Source organism: Cebus imitator, unplaced genomic scaffold (assembly GCF_001604975.1).
Source record: "Cebus imitator isolate Cc_AM_T3 unplaced genomic scaffold, Cebus_imitator-1.0 Scaffold126, whole genome shotgun sequence".
In the NCBI taxonomy this organism is placed as follows: domain Eukaryota; kingdom Metazoa; phylum Chordata; class Mammalia; order Primates; family Cebidae; genus Cebus; species Cebus imitator.
This window is the reverse complement of record NW_016107441.1, coordinates 4172364-4188584: the sequence shown is the minus strand read 5'-3', so window position 1 is coordinate 4188584 and position 16221 is coordinate 4172364. Positions and strand designations below refer to the sequence as shown.

General features: G+C 37.5%; 1 protein-coding gene across 3 annotated transcripts in view; it reads right to left on the bottom strand.

Annotated features, from left to right (window-relative positions):
- Positions 1-6027: 6027 nt before the first annotated feature.
- Positions 6028-16221, bottom strand: part of MRPL22 (mitochondrial ribosomal protein L22) — a 20844-nt gene continuing 10650 nt past the window's right edge. For all 3 annotated transcript variants that reach the window (XM_017540550.2, XM_017540551.2, XM_017540552.2), the window contains 4 exons: positions 15123-15188; positions 14362-14439; positions 11767-11836; positions 6028-6319 (listed from right to left, as the gene is read on the bottom strand). In XM_017540550.2, the coding sequence (XP_017396039.1) occupies positions 6108-6319; positions 11767-11836; positions 14362-14439; positions 15123-15188 (426 nt within the window). In that variant the 3' untranslated portion in view covers positions 6028-6107. The remainder of the gene's footprint in view (positions 6320-11766; positions 11837-14361; positions 14440-15122; positions 15189-16221) is intronic.

Genomic DNA, 16221 nt, shown 5'->3' with positions numbered 1-16221 from the left:
GCCAAGAGTGCTTCTTTTGATGAAGACTAGTGGAAGCAGTATTGAACACTCTAATTTGAAACTAACCATTTCTAACCATTTTCTGCTAACAAGAGGTGAGTGCCACCTACTGCCTCATTTTAGAATGCAATGCTGAGATTGGTTCGATTCCTCTCCCAGTAATTGAATTTACCATAAAAAATAAATCAATCCTAAACAAGACTATCCAAACAATATAAAGCACTGTTGGAAGAAAAAATAAAATTGGAAGAAAATTTTCAAAGTTAAAGGTTTTGGAATTTTATTTTCGTATATCTAATAAACTTCTGTAATTTCAAGGTACTGCTAAAACAGAAAAGGAAAATATAATCCTTCACTTACTGGCCTGTGCCAACAGTGAAAGGAAAAACAGTACCACTCAATGCCCTAAAATACTGTAATGAAACAACATGCAGCCACACTAACTTCCCATGGTCCCAAGAGAAAATTAGGTGAAATAAAAACAATTTTCTTACCTCCTAACATCTATTCAAGTCCAATATAAAAATAGCCACCTACAGGACACTAGCTGAAAAGTTAACATTCCCTTTCAAAGTTACTCAAAAAGCCTTTTGAAATATAATCTGCTAGCTGGGTGCGGTGGCTCATGCCTATAATCCTAGCACTTAGGGAGGCCGACATGGGCAGATCACCTACACTCTAAATAAAGGGTTAGAAGAAGATTTCCCAAGCAAATGGAGAGCAAAAAAAAGCAGGGGTAGCAATCCTAGTCTCTGATAAAATGGACTTTAAAGCAACAACGATCAAAAGAGACAAAGAAGGGCATTACATAATGGTAAAAGGATCAATGCAACAAGAAGAGCTAACTATCCTAAATATATATGCACCAAATGCAGGAGAAGGCAGATGCATAAAGCAAGTTCTTAACGGCCTACAAAGAGACTTAGACTCCCACACAACAATAGTGGGAGACTTTAACACTCCACTGACAATATTGGACAGATCAACGAGACAGAAAGTCAACAAGGATATCCAGGACTTGAACGCAGATCTGGACCAACCGGACCTAACGGACATTTGCAGGACACTCCACCCCAAAAACACAGAACACACATTCTTCTCAGCACCACATCACACTTACTCTAAAATTGACCACATAATTGGAAGTAAATCATTCCTCAGCAAATGCAAAAGAACAGAAATATTAACAAACAGTCTCTCAGACCACAGCACAATCAAATTAGAACTCAGGATTAAGAAAAGTACTCAAAAATAATAATAATAAATAAATAAAAGTACTCAAAACTGCACAATCACATGGAAACTGAACAAATTGCTCCTGGATTACAAATGGATAAACAATGAAATGAAGGCAGAAATAAAAATGTTCTTCAAAACCAATGAGAATGAAGACACAACATGCCAGAATCTATGGGACACATTTAAAGCAGTGTCTAGAGGGAAATTTATAGCAATAAATGCCCACATGAGAAACAAGGAAAGACCTAAAATCAACACTGTATCATCAAACTTGAAAGAGCTAGAGGAGCAGGATAAAAAAAACTCAAAAGCAAGCAGAAGACAGGAAATAACTAAGATCAGAGCAGAACTGAAGGAGACAGAGACATAAAAATCCCTTTAAAAAGTCAATAAATCCAGGAGCTGATTTTTTGAAAAGATCAACAAAATTGACAGACTATTAGCTAGACTAATAAATAAGAAAAGAGAGAAGAATCGAAAAGATGCAATAAAAAATTATAAAGGGAAGACCACCATCAATTCCTCAGAAATACAAACTACCATCAGAGATTACTATAAACAGCTCTATGAACATAAACCAGTAAATCTGGAATAAACGGATAAATTCCTGGACAGTTGCACACTTCCAACACTAAGCAAGGAGGAAGTTGAAACCCTGAATAGACCAATAACAAGGTCTAGTCAAGGCAGCAATTAATAGCCTACCAACCAAAAAAAGTCCACGTCCAGATGGGTTCACAGCTGAATTCTACCAGACATACAAAGAGGAGCTGGTACCATGCCTGTTGAAACTATTCCAAACAATATAAAATGAGGGAATCCTCCCTAACTCTATGAGATCAATAGCATCCTGATACCAAAACCTGGCAGAGACACAACTAAAAAAGAAAACTACAGGTCAATATCCATGATGAACATTGATGCAGAAATCTTCATTAAAATACCGGCAAACCAAATCCAACAGCACATCAAAAAGTTTATCCACCATAATCAAGTAGGCTTCATCCTGGGGATGCAAGGCTGGTTCAACATATGCAAATCTATAAATGTAATCCACCACATAAACAGAATCAAAGACAAAAACCACATGATTATCTCAACAGATGCAGAGGCCTTCACCAAAATTCAACAGCCCTTTATGCTAAAAACTCTCAATAAACTAGGTATTGATGGAATGTATCTCAAAACAATAAAAGCTATTTATGACAAACCCACAGCCAATATCACACTAAATGGGCAAAAACTAGAAGCATTTCCTTTAAAAACTGGCACTAGACAAGGGTGCCTTCTCTCACCACTCCTATTCAATATAATATTGGAAGTTCTAGCCAGAGTAATTAGACAAGAAAAAGAAATAAAGGGCATTCAATTAGGAAAAGAAGTAGTCAAATTGTCCCTATTTGCAGGTGACACGATCATATATTTAGAAGACCCCATTGTCTCAGACCAAAACCTCCTTAAGCTGATAAGCAACTTTGGGAAAGTCCCAGGATACAAAATCAATGTGCAGAAATCATAAGCATTCCTATACACCAACAACAGACAAACAGAGAGCAAAATCATGAGTGAATTCCCATTTACAATTACTACAAAAAGAATAAAATATCTAGGAATACAACTAGCAAAGGATGTAAAAGATCTCTTCAAGGAGAACTACAAACCACTGCTCAAAGAATAGGAGAGGACACAAACAGATGGAAAAACATTCCATGCTCGTGGTTAGGAAGAATCAATATTGTGAAAATGGCCATACTGCCCAAAGTAATTTACAGATTCAACACTATCCCCATCAAGCTACCATTGACCCTCTTCACAGAACTGGAAAAAACCACCTTAAACTTCATATGGAACCAAAAGAGAGCTGGCATAGCCAAGACAATCCTAAGCAAAAAGAACAAAGCTGGAGGCATCACGCTACCTGACTTCAAACTATACTACAAGGCTACAGTAATCAAAACAGCATGGTACTGGTATCAAAACAGAGACATAGATCAATGGAACACAACAGAGGCCTCAGAAATGCCACACATCTACAACCATCTGATCTTTGACAAACCTGACAAAAACAAGCAATGGGACAGGATTCCCTGTTTAATAAATGGTGTTGGGAAAACTGGCTAGCCATATGCAGGAAGTTGAAACTGGACCCCTTCCTTACACCTTATACAAAAATTAACTCCAGATGGATTAAAGACTTAAACATAAGACCTAACACCATAAAACCCTAGAAGAAAACCTAGGCAACACCATCCAGGACATAGGCACAGGCAAAGACTTCATGACTAAAACATCAAAAGCAATGGCAACAAAAGCCAATATAGACAAATGGGATCTAATTAAACGTAAGAGCTTCTGCACAGCAAAAGAAAGAATTAGAGTGAACCAGCAACCAACAGAATGGGAAAAAAATTTTGCAATCTACCCATCTGACAAAGGGCTGATATCCAAAATTTACAAAGAAGTAGAGCAGATTTACAAGAAAAAAACGAACACACCCATTCAAAAGTGGGCGAAAGATATGAACAGACACTTCTCAAAAGAAGACATATATGAGGCCAACAAACATATGAAAAAATGCTGATCATCATTTGTCATTAGAGATATGCAAATCAAAACCACAATGAGATACCAGCCTCACGACAGTTAGAATGGCAATCATTAAAAAAATCTGGAGACAACAGATGCTAGAGAGGATGTGGAGAAAAAGGAACACATTTACACTGTTGGTGGGAGTGTAAATTTAGTTCAACCATTATGGAAGACAGGAATTTCTAGATTCCTCAAGGACCTAGAAATAGAAATTCCATTTGATCCAGCAATCCCATTACTGGGTATATACCTAAAGGATTATAAATAGCTCTACTGTAAAGAAACATGCACACAAACGTTTGTTGTGGCCCTATTTATGTAGCAAAGACCTGGAACCAACCCAAATGCCCATCAATGATAGACTGGACAAAGAAAATGTGGCATATATACACCATGGAATACTATGCAGCCATAAAAAACGATGAGCTCATGTCCTTTGTAGAGACATGGATGAATCTAGAAACCATCATTCTCAACAAACTGACACAAGAACAGAAAACCAAACACCACGTTTTCACTCATAGGTGGGTGATGAACAATGAGAACACTTGGGCAAGGGAAGAGAACAACATTCACTGGGCTAGGTGAGGGGATGGAGGGAAGGGGAGGGATAGCAGGGGGGCGGGCGGGGAGGGATAACACCCACTGGGAGAAATGCCTGATGAAGGTGATGGGGGGGGGCCTCGAGGATGGAGACAGCAAACCACCATGGCATGCATGTACTTATGCAACAATTCTGCAGGATGCTGGATGTGCATATGTACACCAGAGCCTAAAATACAATTTTTAAAAAATCTCTTGGTAAAACAACATATTTCCTACTCCTTAGAGCATGTCTATTCAAAAGTGAGATAACATGTATTATCTTAAAAATATATATAACATTCACAATTTTTAAAAGGTTGGCACAAGTTGCCTGGTAGCATTTTTAAAAGACTGTGCATTTTAAGTTTTTGTTCATACATTATGCATACATATAACCTCCCACACCCATACACACCTATATTTGAAAATACTTTGTTAGAATAGCAAGAAAGCACTTCATAAGTTAGACCTGATCTGCTTTTCCAGCTTGGCCCTACCACTTACAGTCACAAATTCTAGCAACACAGATCTAATCTGCAACAGGCTTTCTCAGGCTCTGCATCTTTGCACACAGTGGCTCACCTTCCAGCACTGCCTTCATCACTCTTCTACCTGGGACCCTGTTAGCGATCTTTAAAACCCTGTTCATGTATTATCATGATGCTTTTTTGATATATTAACACATATTTATAATATTAATTATATTTTAATTAGTTGTTAAAACTTCTGCCTCCAGTACGATACTACAATACCTCTAGAAAAAATGGCTTCAATATGTTCTTGTCTCTCTCCACTCTATTCCCTGCCCTTGACTATTAAGAAACACTGAATATCCCATAAGATGTTCTTGGCTGGTACATGGAGACAGTAACCTTATTCATCACTCTGTTTCCTTTGAGACATCTTAGTGCTTGATTTGCACTCCGCCTGTTCCTAGCTATCTAATTGAACATCTTATATGATCCCTTACCAACTTTTTAAATTACAGCCATCAAAAAAAAAAAAAAAAAAAAAAAAATCCTGTTGGTACTTTTATTGGGAGTGAGTTAAATATATAAATTTTAAGAGGAAACTGCTGTCTTTACTTGATAACATTTATCAATTGGTAAGTTCTGTTTCCATTCATTCTAGTCTTCCTAGAATTTCCTCATTAAAGTTTTGAAGTTTCTTCTTACAGGTCCTATGTATACCTTGTTAAAATTATTTCTAGTATTTTATATTTTTGTTTTATTTTCATTTTGAATTGTATCTTGTTAGCTTTATATTTTTAGTCAAGTTTTGGCCATTGATGTTTGAATGTAGAATATTTTAACTTACACATCATTTTTATTAGTTCTGATAGATCTTTTGCTTATTTGATTGAATCACCTAGGCAGACAGTCCTATGCATCATGATTTTGTGTACTCTTTTCAATATGTATGCTTCTTTTTGTCTGCTTTATGGTATTACTTACAAATTCTATTATGTCCGATATTTAAAAAAAAAAAAGCTGATCTCCCCTTCCAAGTCACAAATGCACACAAATGTGCCCAGAGGCTCAAAAGAGATGGGCAAAGCCTTATAAATATTCATACTAGCAGTTATATACTGTTTCAATAATTCAGTGACAAATCTTAAAAAGCATTTGTCTTCAATTTTTATTTTTAGAAAATAAATGGCAAAATATATACACTGTGGAATCTGAATCTCCCCATCACAGAGTGTGAACGATGGTCCGGCTGCGAAGTTGCTGAATATACTCTTTGGCATGGTCAACTGCCGTCTTTTGTGGCTCAGGTGGAGGTGGGGGACCTTCCACCAACTTCACAAAATAATGGCAATAAACCTTCTCCATGATCCCAAAGTAACCTCTGCCATGGTAGCGGATGCGTTTCAGGCACTGGCCTCGCCCTGAGGTAGACTCAGCTAGACAAGGAAGAAAAAGAAAATTACAGGAAGTGAGTATTATCCACAAGCCTGATCAGCTGAGCAATTTTTGTCCTTTCCTTGACTGGATTCTGAGATTACCTGAGCTCACTGAAACAGGCCAAGGAAGACCCAAAACTATGCCAGTCACTCAACATTTTTGAGTTCCTACTGGGTAGGGAGCTCTATCCTGGACTCCAAGGATATAGTGGTGACCAAGGTATCAACGGTCCCGCTCCTAAACACTCCACAGAGCACAATTTCAAAACTACTGCTTACCATTAGTAGTTTTAAAACACAATCTTAATAACATAAATGTCTTACCCAAACCTCTTTGATATAGTTTGAACCAAATGCACAGCCTGCCATGTTCAGTTCTCTGGAATATAGGCCCAATCTACCCTTCCCATTTTATCTACTCTAGGACAATCTCCTACTTCCTTCACACTATTTTCCTCATTGTACCACACTATTATACTATTATTGCTTATTCCAACCTATGTGCCTTTGCATGTATGGCTACCCTGCTTTAAAAACCTGCTCTTCTCTTGGACATGGCTCCAGATTCCCAAAAGCCTATCTTCAAATGCCAATTTTTTCTAGAAAGTCTCTATAACTATTCTAACACAAATTGACCTTTTCTTCTCTACTCCAACAATACCATTTGTCTGTATTACTCTTTTTGGTCTCAAATCATATGTGCTTCATCTGTAAAAGTCACCTCCTCAACCAAACTTGTACTCTTTTTGTATTGCCCCAAAAGTTCATGATCCATAGAAAAAGAAATGATCTTGAAATACATCACCTAGTAATTAATATCATTTTTTCAATACAGAGATCTCTGGTAAATCTGCTCAAATTCTGAAATAAGTTTCAAAGTTTTTCAAGTACATGTAATATTAATGGTGTATATGGTATTATTATAATTCAGAAGAACAATGTATGTATTCTTCCAAAGAAATACTAATGTCAAAGAACTACGAGTGCTAAATGTTTTAAAATGACACAAAACATACAACCTATTTAATGTGGACAGTATGCACACAGAAAGTACTCAAATACTTTTTGAATGAAAGAATACATTAAGATATCTCAAAAATGAGAAAAACCTGTGTTTTTCTACAGATAATGCCTAACAGGTGTAATGAACTTAAAATACTGCATATTTTCAGGCCAGGTGCAGTGGCTCATGCCTGCAAACCCAGCATTTTGGGAGGCCAAGGCGGGTGGATCACCTGTGGTCAGGAGTTGGAGACCAGCCTGGCCAACATAGTGAAACCCCATCTCTACTAAAAATATAAAAATTAGCTGGGCATGGTGACACATGCTGGTAGCCCCAGCTATTCGGGAGGCTGAGGCACAAAAATTGCTTGAACCCCAGAGGCAGAGGTTGCACTCAGCTGAGATTGCACCACTGTACTCTAGCCTGGGTGCAGAGTGAGACTCCATCTCAAAATAAATAAATAAGTGTGTATATATACACATAGTAAATATTTCATATTATTAGTATTTAGGTAAATACAAATCTTGAAATTGTAACATCAGAAGCCCTCCCTTGGCCAGGCACGGTGGCTCATGCCTGTAATCCCAGCACTTTAGGAAGGCGAGGCGAGCAGATCACAAGGTCAGGAGATCGAGACTATCCTGGCCAAAATGGTGAAACCCCATCTCTACTAAAAATACAAAAATTAGCTGGGCATGGTGGCACATGCCTGTAATCTCAGTTACTTGGGAGGCTGAGGCAGGATAATTGTTTGAACCAGGGAGTTGGAAGTTCCAGTGAGCCAAGATCACGCCACTGCACTCCAGCCTGGCAACACAGCAAGGCTGTCTCAAAAAAAAAAAAAAAAAAAAAGGAAGCCCTCCCCTCCCACCTTCATCACTCTTAGCCAATAAGACTGATCTACAATGTCAGACGATCACTTTCCCTAAAGTGATTCACTTTAGATGCCAAGAATCACTAAGCAATGACATTTTATTAGTCCATGTCCACTTGTCAAGGCCTATTCACAGCATCATTAGTCATCATAAGTTTAAAAAGGAAATGAACTTTCTAAATGTGTGGTCATGTAATACCAGGTATTAGCTTTAGACCAATGACAGGCATTTGAAAGAACTACCATATAATGAGAATATATGCTATCAAAAAAGCACTTCCTTTAAAATGCCTATTCTTACTTCAGGGTACTGAATGAACCATTGCTGAACTAAAATAGTATCCAATAAGTAACTAGTCTTTCAAAACTCTAAGAGAAGTCTATGGAATGAAATGTCTAGGCCTTTCCCAAGAACACAATAAGATAAATCAGTTTCCCATATTTTATGGGTAAGAATCAATAGTGTATTTATTAAATAAACAGCTTCCCAGGCCTCTCCACTGGGGTTTCAAGTCCAGTGGGTCTGTGCCAAGGCTTGGGAATCTATATTTTAAATAACAACCTCAAGATGATTCTTACTGAAGAAGCTTGGCAAATACAGGATAAAATGTCTGATACATCATACTTTTCCTAAGGATACTCATCTCTTTTGATTATGGAATTAGGCATTAAAATACTTAGTAAATAAAAATTTTTTAAATCATAAATTCAAACTTGCTCACCCTACTTAAGAAAAGTGATCAACACAGAAGTAGATGAAAAGAGAGTATAGGTAGGGCAGAGATTTTTCAGCAGAAATGTGCATAAAAACTCTGCATTAAAGGGTTAGGCGATGTGGCTCATCCCTGTAATCCCAACACTTTGGGAGGCTGAGGCAAGAGGATTGCTTCAAGCCAGGAGTTCAAGACCAGCACAGGCATCTAAACAAGACCTCTGTTTCTATAAAAAAAAATGTTAAATTAGCTAGGTGTGCTGGCACATGCCTGTAGTCCCAACTACTCAGGAGGCGGAGGCAGGAGGATGACTTGAGACCAGGAATTCAAAGCTGCAGTGAGCTGTGATCACACCACTGCACTCCAGCCTAGGTGACAGAGCAAGTCCTCATATCTAAAAGTAAAATAAGATAAAATAAAGGGCCATTTATGTAGGATTGGTTAAGTATATTTTTGCTTATTGGCAACAGTGGACCCTGTTCCTTCATTTGGAACAAAAGGATTAAGCTCTTTATCCTATCTCTCTTTACTATAATTATTGAAAAGGATTTAAAGACAGTTATTTAAAAAGGTTTAAAGACAAATCGTATTTCATTTGGATCTGAAGTCCATTACAAAGTCTATCAGCTAAGAATCTCATATTCCTGTAAAACTGCATAAAATCAATTAAATCTGATATGATATTCAGAGTCACAGAGCAGGAAAAATCACTAAGAGGTTTTAAGCAAATGGTCTTGCTCCTCATCCCTTCCAATGATTCTGAGCCCTCCCCCAGCATTATTTATTCATAATGCTCCCAGAAGAAAATGCATATGACTGGCTGGGCACAGTGGCTCACGCCTGTAATTCCAGTACTTTGGGAGGCCGAGGCAGGTGGATTGTCTGAGGTCAGGAGTTCAAAACCAGACTGGCTAACATGGTGAAACCCCATCTCTACCAACATACAAAAAAATTAGCTGGGCCTGGTGGCCTGTGCCTGTAATCTCAACTCAGGAGGCTGAGGCAGGGTAATTACTTTTAACCAGGGAGGTAGAGGTTGCAGTGAACCAAGATCACACCTCTGCACTCCAGCCTAGGCGACAGAGTGAGACTCTGTCTCAGAAAAAAAAAAAAAAAAATTAGCCAGGTGTGGTGGCAAAGTGCCTGTAGTCCCAGCTACTGAGGAGGCTGAGGCAGGAGAATCTCTTGAATCCAGGAGGCAGAGGTTGCAGTGAGCCAAGATCACGCCACTGCACTCCAGCCTGGGTGATAAAGTGAAACTCCACCTCAAAAAAAAAAAAAAGAAAGAAAGAAAAAGAAAATGCTTATGATTAACTACTATGGCCTTGCATCTTCTGAGTTGTCGTTTTGATTTCTCTCTGCATCTCTGCATGTATCGGAATAAAATTATGCAAGATTCAGCTTTAAAATAAGGTATTTCATTTGAAAATCAACTAATCTGAATTTCAGAAGGAGGTGTGGTGGCCAGCATCAATTCCAGGTGAGTTGAATTGAGATTTTAACATAACCAGCAGACAGTCTATGTGAAAAAGTAGAATTTAAATGTCTTTTTACTCTAAATACTGAAAAATTATAAAATACAATTAGTTCCACTTGTAATGATTCAGCCCTTTCTTCTCCATCTGGAGAGCGGTTGTTCCCCACATCTTTTCTTTTCTTTTTCTTTTCTGATGGAGTTTCACTCCTGTTGCCCAGGATGGAGTATAATGGCACAGTCTCAGCTCACCACAACCTCTGCCTCTCCCGAGTTCAAGCAATTCTCCTGCCTCAGTCTCCAGAGTAGCTGGGATTACAGGCATGCGCCATCATGCCCGGCTAATTTTGTATTTTTAGTAGGGACAGGGTTTCTCCATGTTGGTCAGGCTGGTCTCAAACTCCCAACCTCAGGTGATCTGCCAGCCTCAGCCTCCCAAAGTGCTGGGATTACAGGCGTAAGCCACTGCATCCGGCCTCCCCATATCTTGAATTTAAAATAGCTTTAAGTAAAATAATGCTTATATGTAGGTACGGCGGTTTACGAAAATTTTGCTTCAACATCAACATCTTTGTCCGATTGTAAAACTGCTGAAGTTAGGAGTAATTGCTGCCGTAGTGAGAAAAAAACAGTAACTCCAACCACTGCTCCACTTTCCCATGGTGTTGGGAAGGGGCAAGAGAGCTTTCTAATAAACATTTATCTCCTTCTCGGAAAAGAACTGTGTGAAGGTCTGCAGCAAAAAGATTCCTTACCTTTGTATAGCACATCATGCTTCCCAAAGCATTTTAACTTATATTAGTTTAATTTGATGTGGAACAACCATGAAAAAGCAGAGCTAACGCTTCAGGATGTAATAACAAAGTGGAACAAACACATTTGGGTCATCAGAGCCTTCCAAGGCCCCTTGGCTTCTATAGTTCAACAGATCTTCCATTTTGATAACTGGAAGGTTAAATTACAGGACACCTTTATGGATTAGGCACTGGCTTGGCACATTATAAATAGAGATTTTTAAAATGCACCTGTGATCATTTATTTACCTCCTTCCAGTTGACAACTTTAAAAACATGTTATACTATTTGTTACATTACAATTAAAGGACCACTCTATGTACCAGTCTTCGTATCTATTATTTAGTAATTATTAGCAATTAGCTTTATAATCTCAATCTCATTACAGAACAGGTAAAACAGTACAGTTATTGTCATGTATAACTAATTAAAATTAAAATGCATACAGCTGAAGAATAAGCCATTTCTAGCAATTTTGACTGACAAACCAAGTCCTGAGGTGTTAGACATTAAAGACTGTTGTTAGATTAAAAATATGGCATTACTATTGGAAGACATTTTCTAATGCTAAGAATATTAAAAATCTTACCTATATATAAATTGGATCTGAATTCCACATTGTGGTCTCTCACTGCCATATCTTGTGCTTCTAAGAGAACCTGAAATAAGAAAAAGAAAAGCACTTATATGGCTAACCCTAAAGTAAAATGGAATTATGTTTCTCATCTCTCATTATCTCTGTACTATGATTGCTAATCACATGCTTCCATAGTCAATTTTAAAAAGAGAATGTCAAGTGATAAGAGTACAAAGGAGAAGGGAGCTTTCTTTCCTCAGACCAAGAATTGTAAATGCAAAAAAAAAAGAAAAGAAAAAAAAAGTAAATGCATAGAACACAGCCCATCCTACTAAGTTTTAAATGACACGTGTAAGCTCTAAGAAGAGATAGCGCCACTTATAAGCAACACCCTTGGTAAGGAACATTACGACTTTGGGTCAGAAACTTGTCAGAAAGTTCCCAAAGCCAGATGCGGTGGCTCATACCTCCGTGATCCCAGCACTTTGGGAGGCCAAGATGGGCAGATCACATGAAGCCAGGAGTTTGAGACCCCCCTGGTCAACATGTCAAAACCCTGCCTCTACTAAAAATACAAAAATCAGCCAGGCGTAGTGGCACATATTTCTAATCTCAGCTACTTGGAAGGCTGAGGCTGGAGGGACCGCTTGAACCCAGGAGGTGGAGGTTGCAGTGAGCCAAGATTGCACCACTGCACTCCAGCCTGGGCAACAGAGACCCTAGCTTAAAAAACAAACAAAAAGTTCATGAAACTCAATAGCTTAATCTTACTGAAAAGTCTTAGCCAGGCATGGTGGCTCACGTCTATAATCCCAGCAGTTTGGGAGGCTGAGGCAGGAGAAATGCTTGAGGCCAGGAGTTCAAGACCAGCTCATCTCTACAAAAGTAAAAAATAACTGCGGGACGTGGTAGGACACACCTGCAGTTCCAGCTATTTGGGAAACTGAAGGATGAAGATCCCTTGAGCTCAGGAATTCAAAGCTGTAGTGATCTGTGATCGTGCCACTGTACTGTAGCCCTGGGCAATGGGGTAAGACCCTGCCTCTAGAAAATAAAAATCTAATTAAAAGCTAGAATAAAATAAAAATTCTTAAACTTTGGATGCAAAGTAACCATTAACATCAGACAAGTACAGAAAATCACACTTGACATAGTAATTTCCTTGAAGAGGTTAATTATCAGACTTACTCTCCATAAATATTTTGAATTAAGTTAACTTTCTCCAGAACACATTTTTGTAAAAATAGGACAATTGTCAGAAATAACAGAAACCAGATCTTTTACTCCTTAAAAGATAAAGAATGTAGTACAAGGCTGGGTACACAACAAATACCTGTAAATGCATTCTGAATTGAATTAAATATAGTAAAACCACAGCATTACAAAGGAACCTTTTAGAAGTCTGAATCTATCAATCTCAACTATTTATTACTATTAAACTGAAAGGTTAGAACTGACTTTAGGTGAGAATTAACTGAAAATATAGAAAATAATACTGATATCCACAGACGGTAAGGAACAATAATCAATACAGCTTTTTGAAACAAGAATATTAAAAAATAAAAATATATGTAATAAAAAAAGAATATTCATGTTCCTAGAATGAGTCATCACAATTATCATAGCACATTTGTATCTAGTGAATTAGCTACATTTAGAGTTGGAAGGAGCTTTAGGGATCATCTAATCCAATCCCACATAGTTTAGGTCAGAAAAATAGAAACTGATTAAGTGTCTCGCCCACGGTCAAAAGAAAAATATCAGAGAAAGGACTAGAGTCCAAGTCTCTAGAGTTCCAGTCCAGTGCTCTTTCCATTTAGTTACCAAATCATTTAGTTACAAAAACTCTCCTTTATGTGGGAAAAAAAAAATCTTCTAAAAAATATACGTTGAAGTTCAGCCTTGCTCAAAGAAATAAAGAAATAAACAAGTAATATACATACACAAGCATATATATATACACACAAATACACACATATATGTATACATAGATATGCACCAAGTCCCAAATCATTAAAAATAAGATTTATCACATCTAAAGACTAAAAAATAGATAAATATCTGGTGGAAATAAAAGCATCTCAGGAGGCCGGGTGCAGTGGCTCACATCTGTAATCCCAGCACTTTGGGAGGCCGAGGCAGGTAGATCACGAGGTCAAGAGGTCAAGACCATCCTGGTCAACATGGTAAAACCCTGTTTCTACTAAAAATACAAAAAATCAGCTGGCCATAGTGGTGCATGCCTGTAGTCCCAGCTACTCGTGAGGCTGAGGCAGCAGAATTGCCTGAACTCAGGAGGCTGAGGTTGTGGTGAGCCGAGATTGCGCCATTGCACTCCAGCCTGGGTAACAAGAGCAAAACGTCATCTCAAAAAAAAAAAAAAAAAAAAAAAAAGCATCTCAGGAAATAAATGTCTAAAGCACAAAACATTCCTAAGGTATATGAACATTTAATAAACTGAGCACCCTAAATCTGTATGATATAAAGTATGTATTTACAACAGAAAATTCAGGGAATTCATGATTTAGGCTAAGCTTACTAATAACTGCAAGTCAGCTGAATTCCCCAGTTCCCCATTCCCTACCACACCCAATCTTATAAGTTTACCTCTTTAATTATTTTGGCCCCTTTTTTGTCACTGAATTCCAACTGAGCCAAAGCCTGGTCAATAGACATTCCTCGTATCTAGAATTAAAGGGTGAGAGACAAAAGAAAATAAATTAGTTTACAAAGTCACTGTTTTCAATGAAAGCCTTACATAATTTGAACAACTTGTAAAAACACTGAATTGAACCAAAATAGAAGAAAACAAGTTTGAAAGGAGATACTATTCTCTTTAATGAAACAAACATTTTAGCCATAAAACTTAGACTGTAACAGTTTCAAAAACATTAAAAGTCAGCAAACATGACAGAGAAAGACCACAGGTTGGTAACAACTAGACTAGGCATTAAAGGCATCTCCTTCTCCTATAGGATAAATGTATTACATGCATATTTGCTGCCTTTTTCTTCCCTCATCTATAAATTTCATTTCCTAGGGAAAAAAACTTAAAAGCAACATTTTAAAAATAGGTTGAATCAAGTTTACAGATAAATAAGCAGGTTTCCTGGATTCTCTGGTTATAGCCAAATTCCTGATGCCTTTGTTTTAGTATCTATCTATCCAATATGATTTAGTTTCTCAGAAAAAGGTGAAAATCAACAAAAATCATACATCTCTGAACAATCATTCTTTTGATGGCCTACCAATTGTATCATATTCCTCATAAATCTTTTTTATTTTTCAAATCCTGGGGTGAGGTGTGGGGAGGGGAATTCATAGCTTCTTTCATAAATTATCATATGGTAATAGTCATTGTAGCTTACCAATTTTGCCAAATACCACATCTTATCTTTGCTGTATTTAATTTGTCTCCGACAGTGGTAGATTTCCTTACAAATAGGAAAACAAAGAACAGAAAGAAAATTTTAGCACGTTTATCACAAAATGACAGTAAAATATACTGTTATTAAAGTTTTTACTTTCTAGGCCTACAGAAAATGCCGCCACAAGAAATAGAAATATTACTAAGAATTTAAAGATTATTTTCCCCTACACAAAGTTGTACTTTTCCCAAGTCTCACTATGTTAAAAGATTACTAAGGGAGAAACAGAAACTGTACAATGGCTGGTTTGTGCCAACACCCGCAACATTTCTATCCAGAGAAATACTAAAAGATTTAAATGAAAGTATCTTGAAACAATTTAGCTGATTAAAAGAACTGAAGAAAAAGTACAACAAGAAAAAAAAAGTTCATTGGAGAAAAATGGCAAAATGGACAAAATAAGTGTTTTCATGTGAAAAGGCAATATTCTAGGTGTTTGGTCAAGAACAGGTTCTAGAATCAGACTGCCTGGATTTCAATCCTAACTCTGCCATCGACTAGCTACATAATCTTGAGCAAGCTAGTTAACCTCTTCTGTAAAAAAAAGATAATGGTATCTGCCTCTTAAAACAATAATTGGAAATAAAATAACCTATTTCAAGAAATTATTTTATAGTGCCTGGCACATGGTAACTTCTCAGCAAGTATTAGCTTTTATTATCTCCTAAAAGGGTAGGTATGTCCTGTTTAATTATAATGTATAGTTCAAAAAGCACTTTTCACATTCACTATTTCATTTAGTCTAACTTTATGAGTTGAGAGGGGAAATATTTTATATACAAACCGAAAATCAGAGAAATCAAGTGACTTGTCTAAGACCACAGGTTTGCAAGAGACAAAGTTAGAATTCAAAGAATAGAGAAGCATGATATACCTGATACAATGTCTAGCACATCTACTTTCAAAACTTCCCCTATAGGCCGGGCACGGTGGCTCAAGCCTGTAATCCCAGCACTTTGGGAGGCCGAGGCGGGTGGATCACGAGGTCAAGAGATCGAGACCATCCTGGTCAACATGGTGAAACCCCGTCTCTACTAAA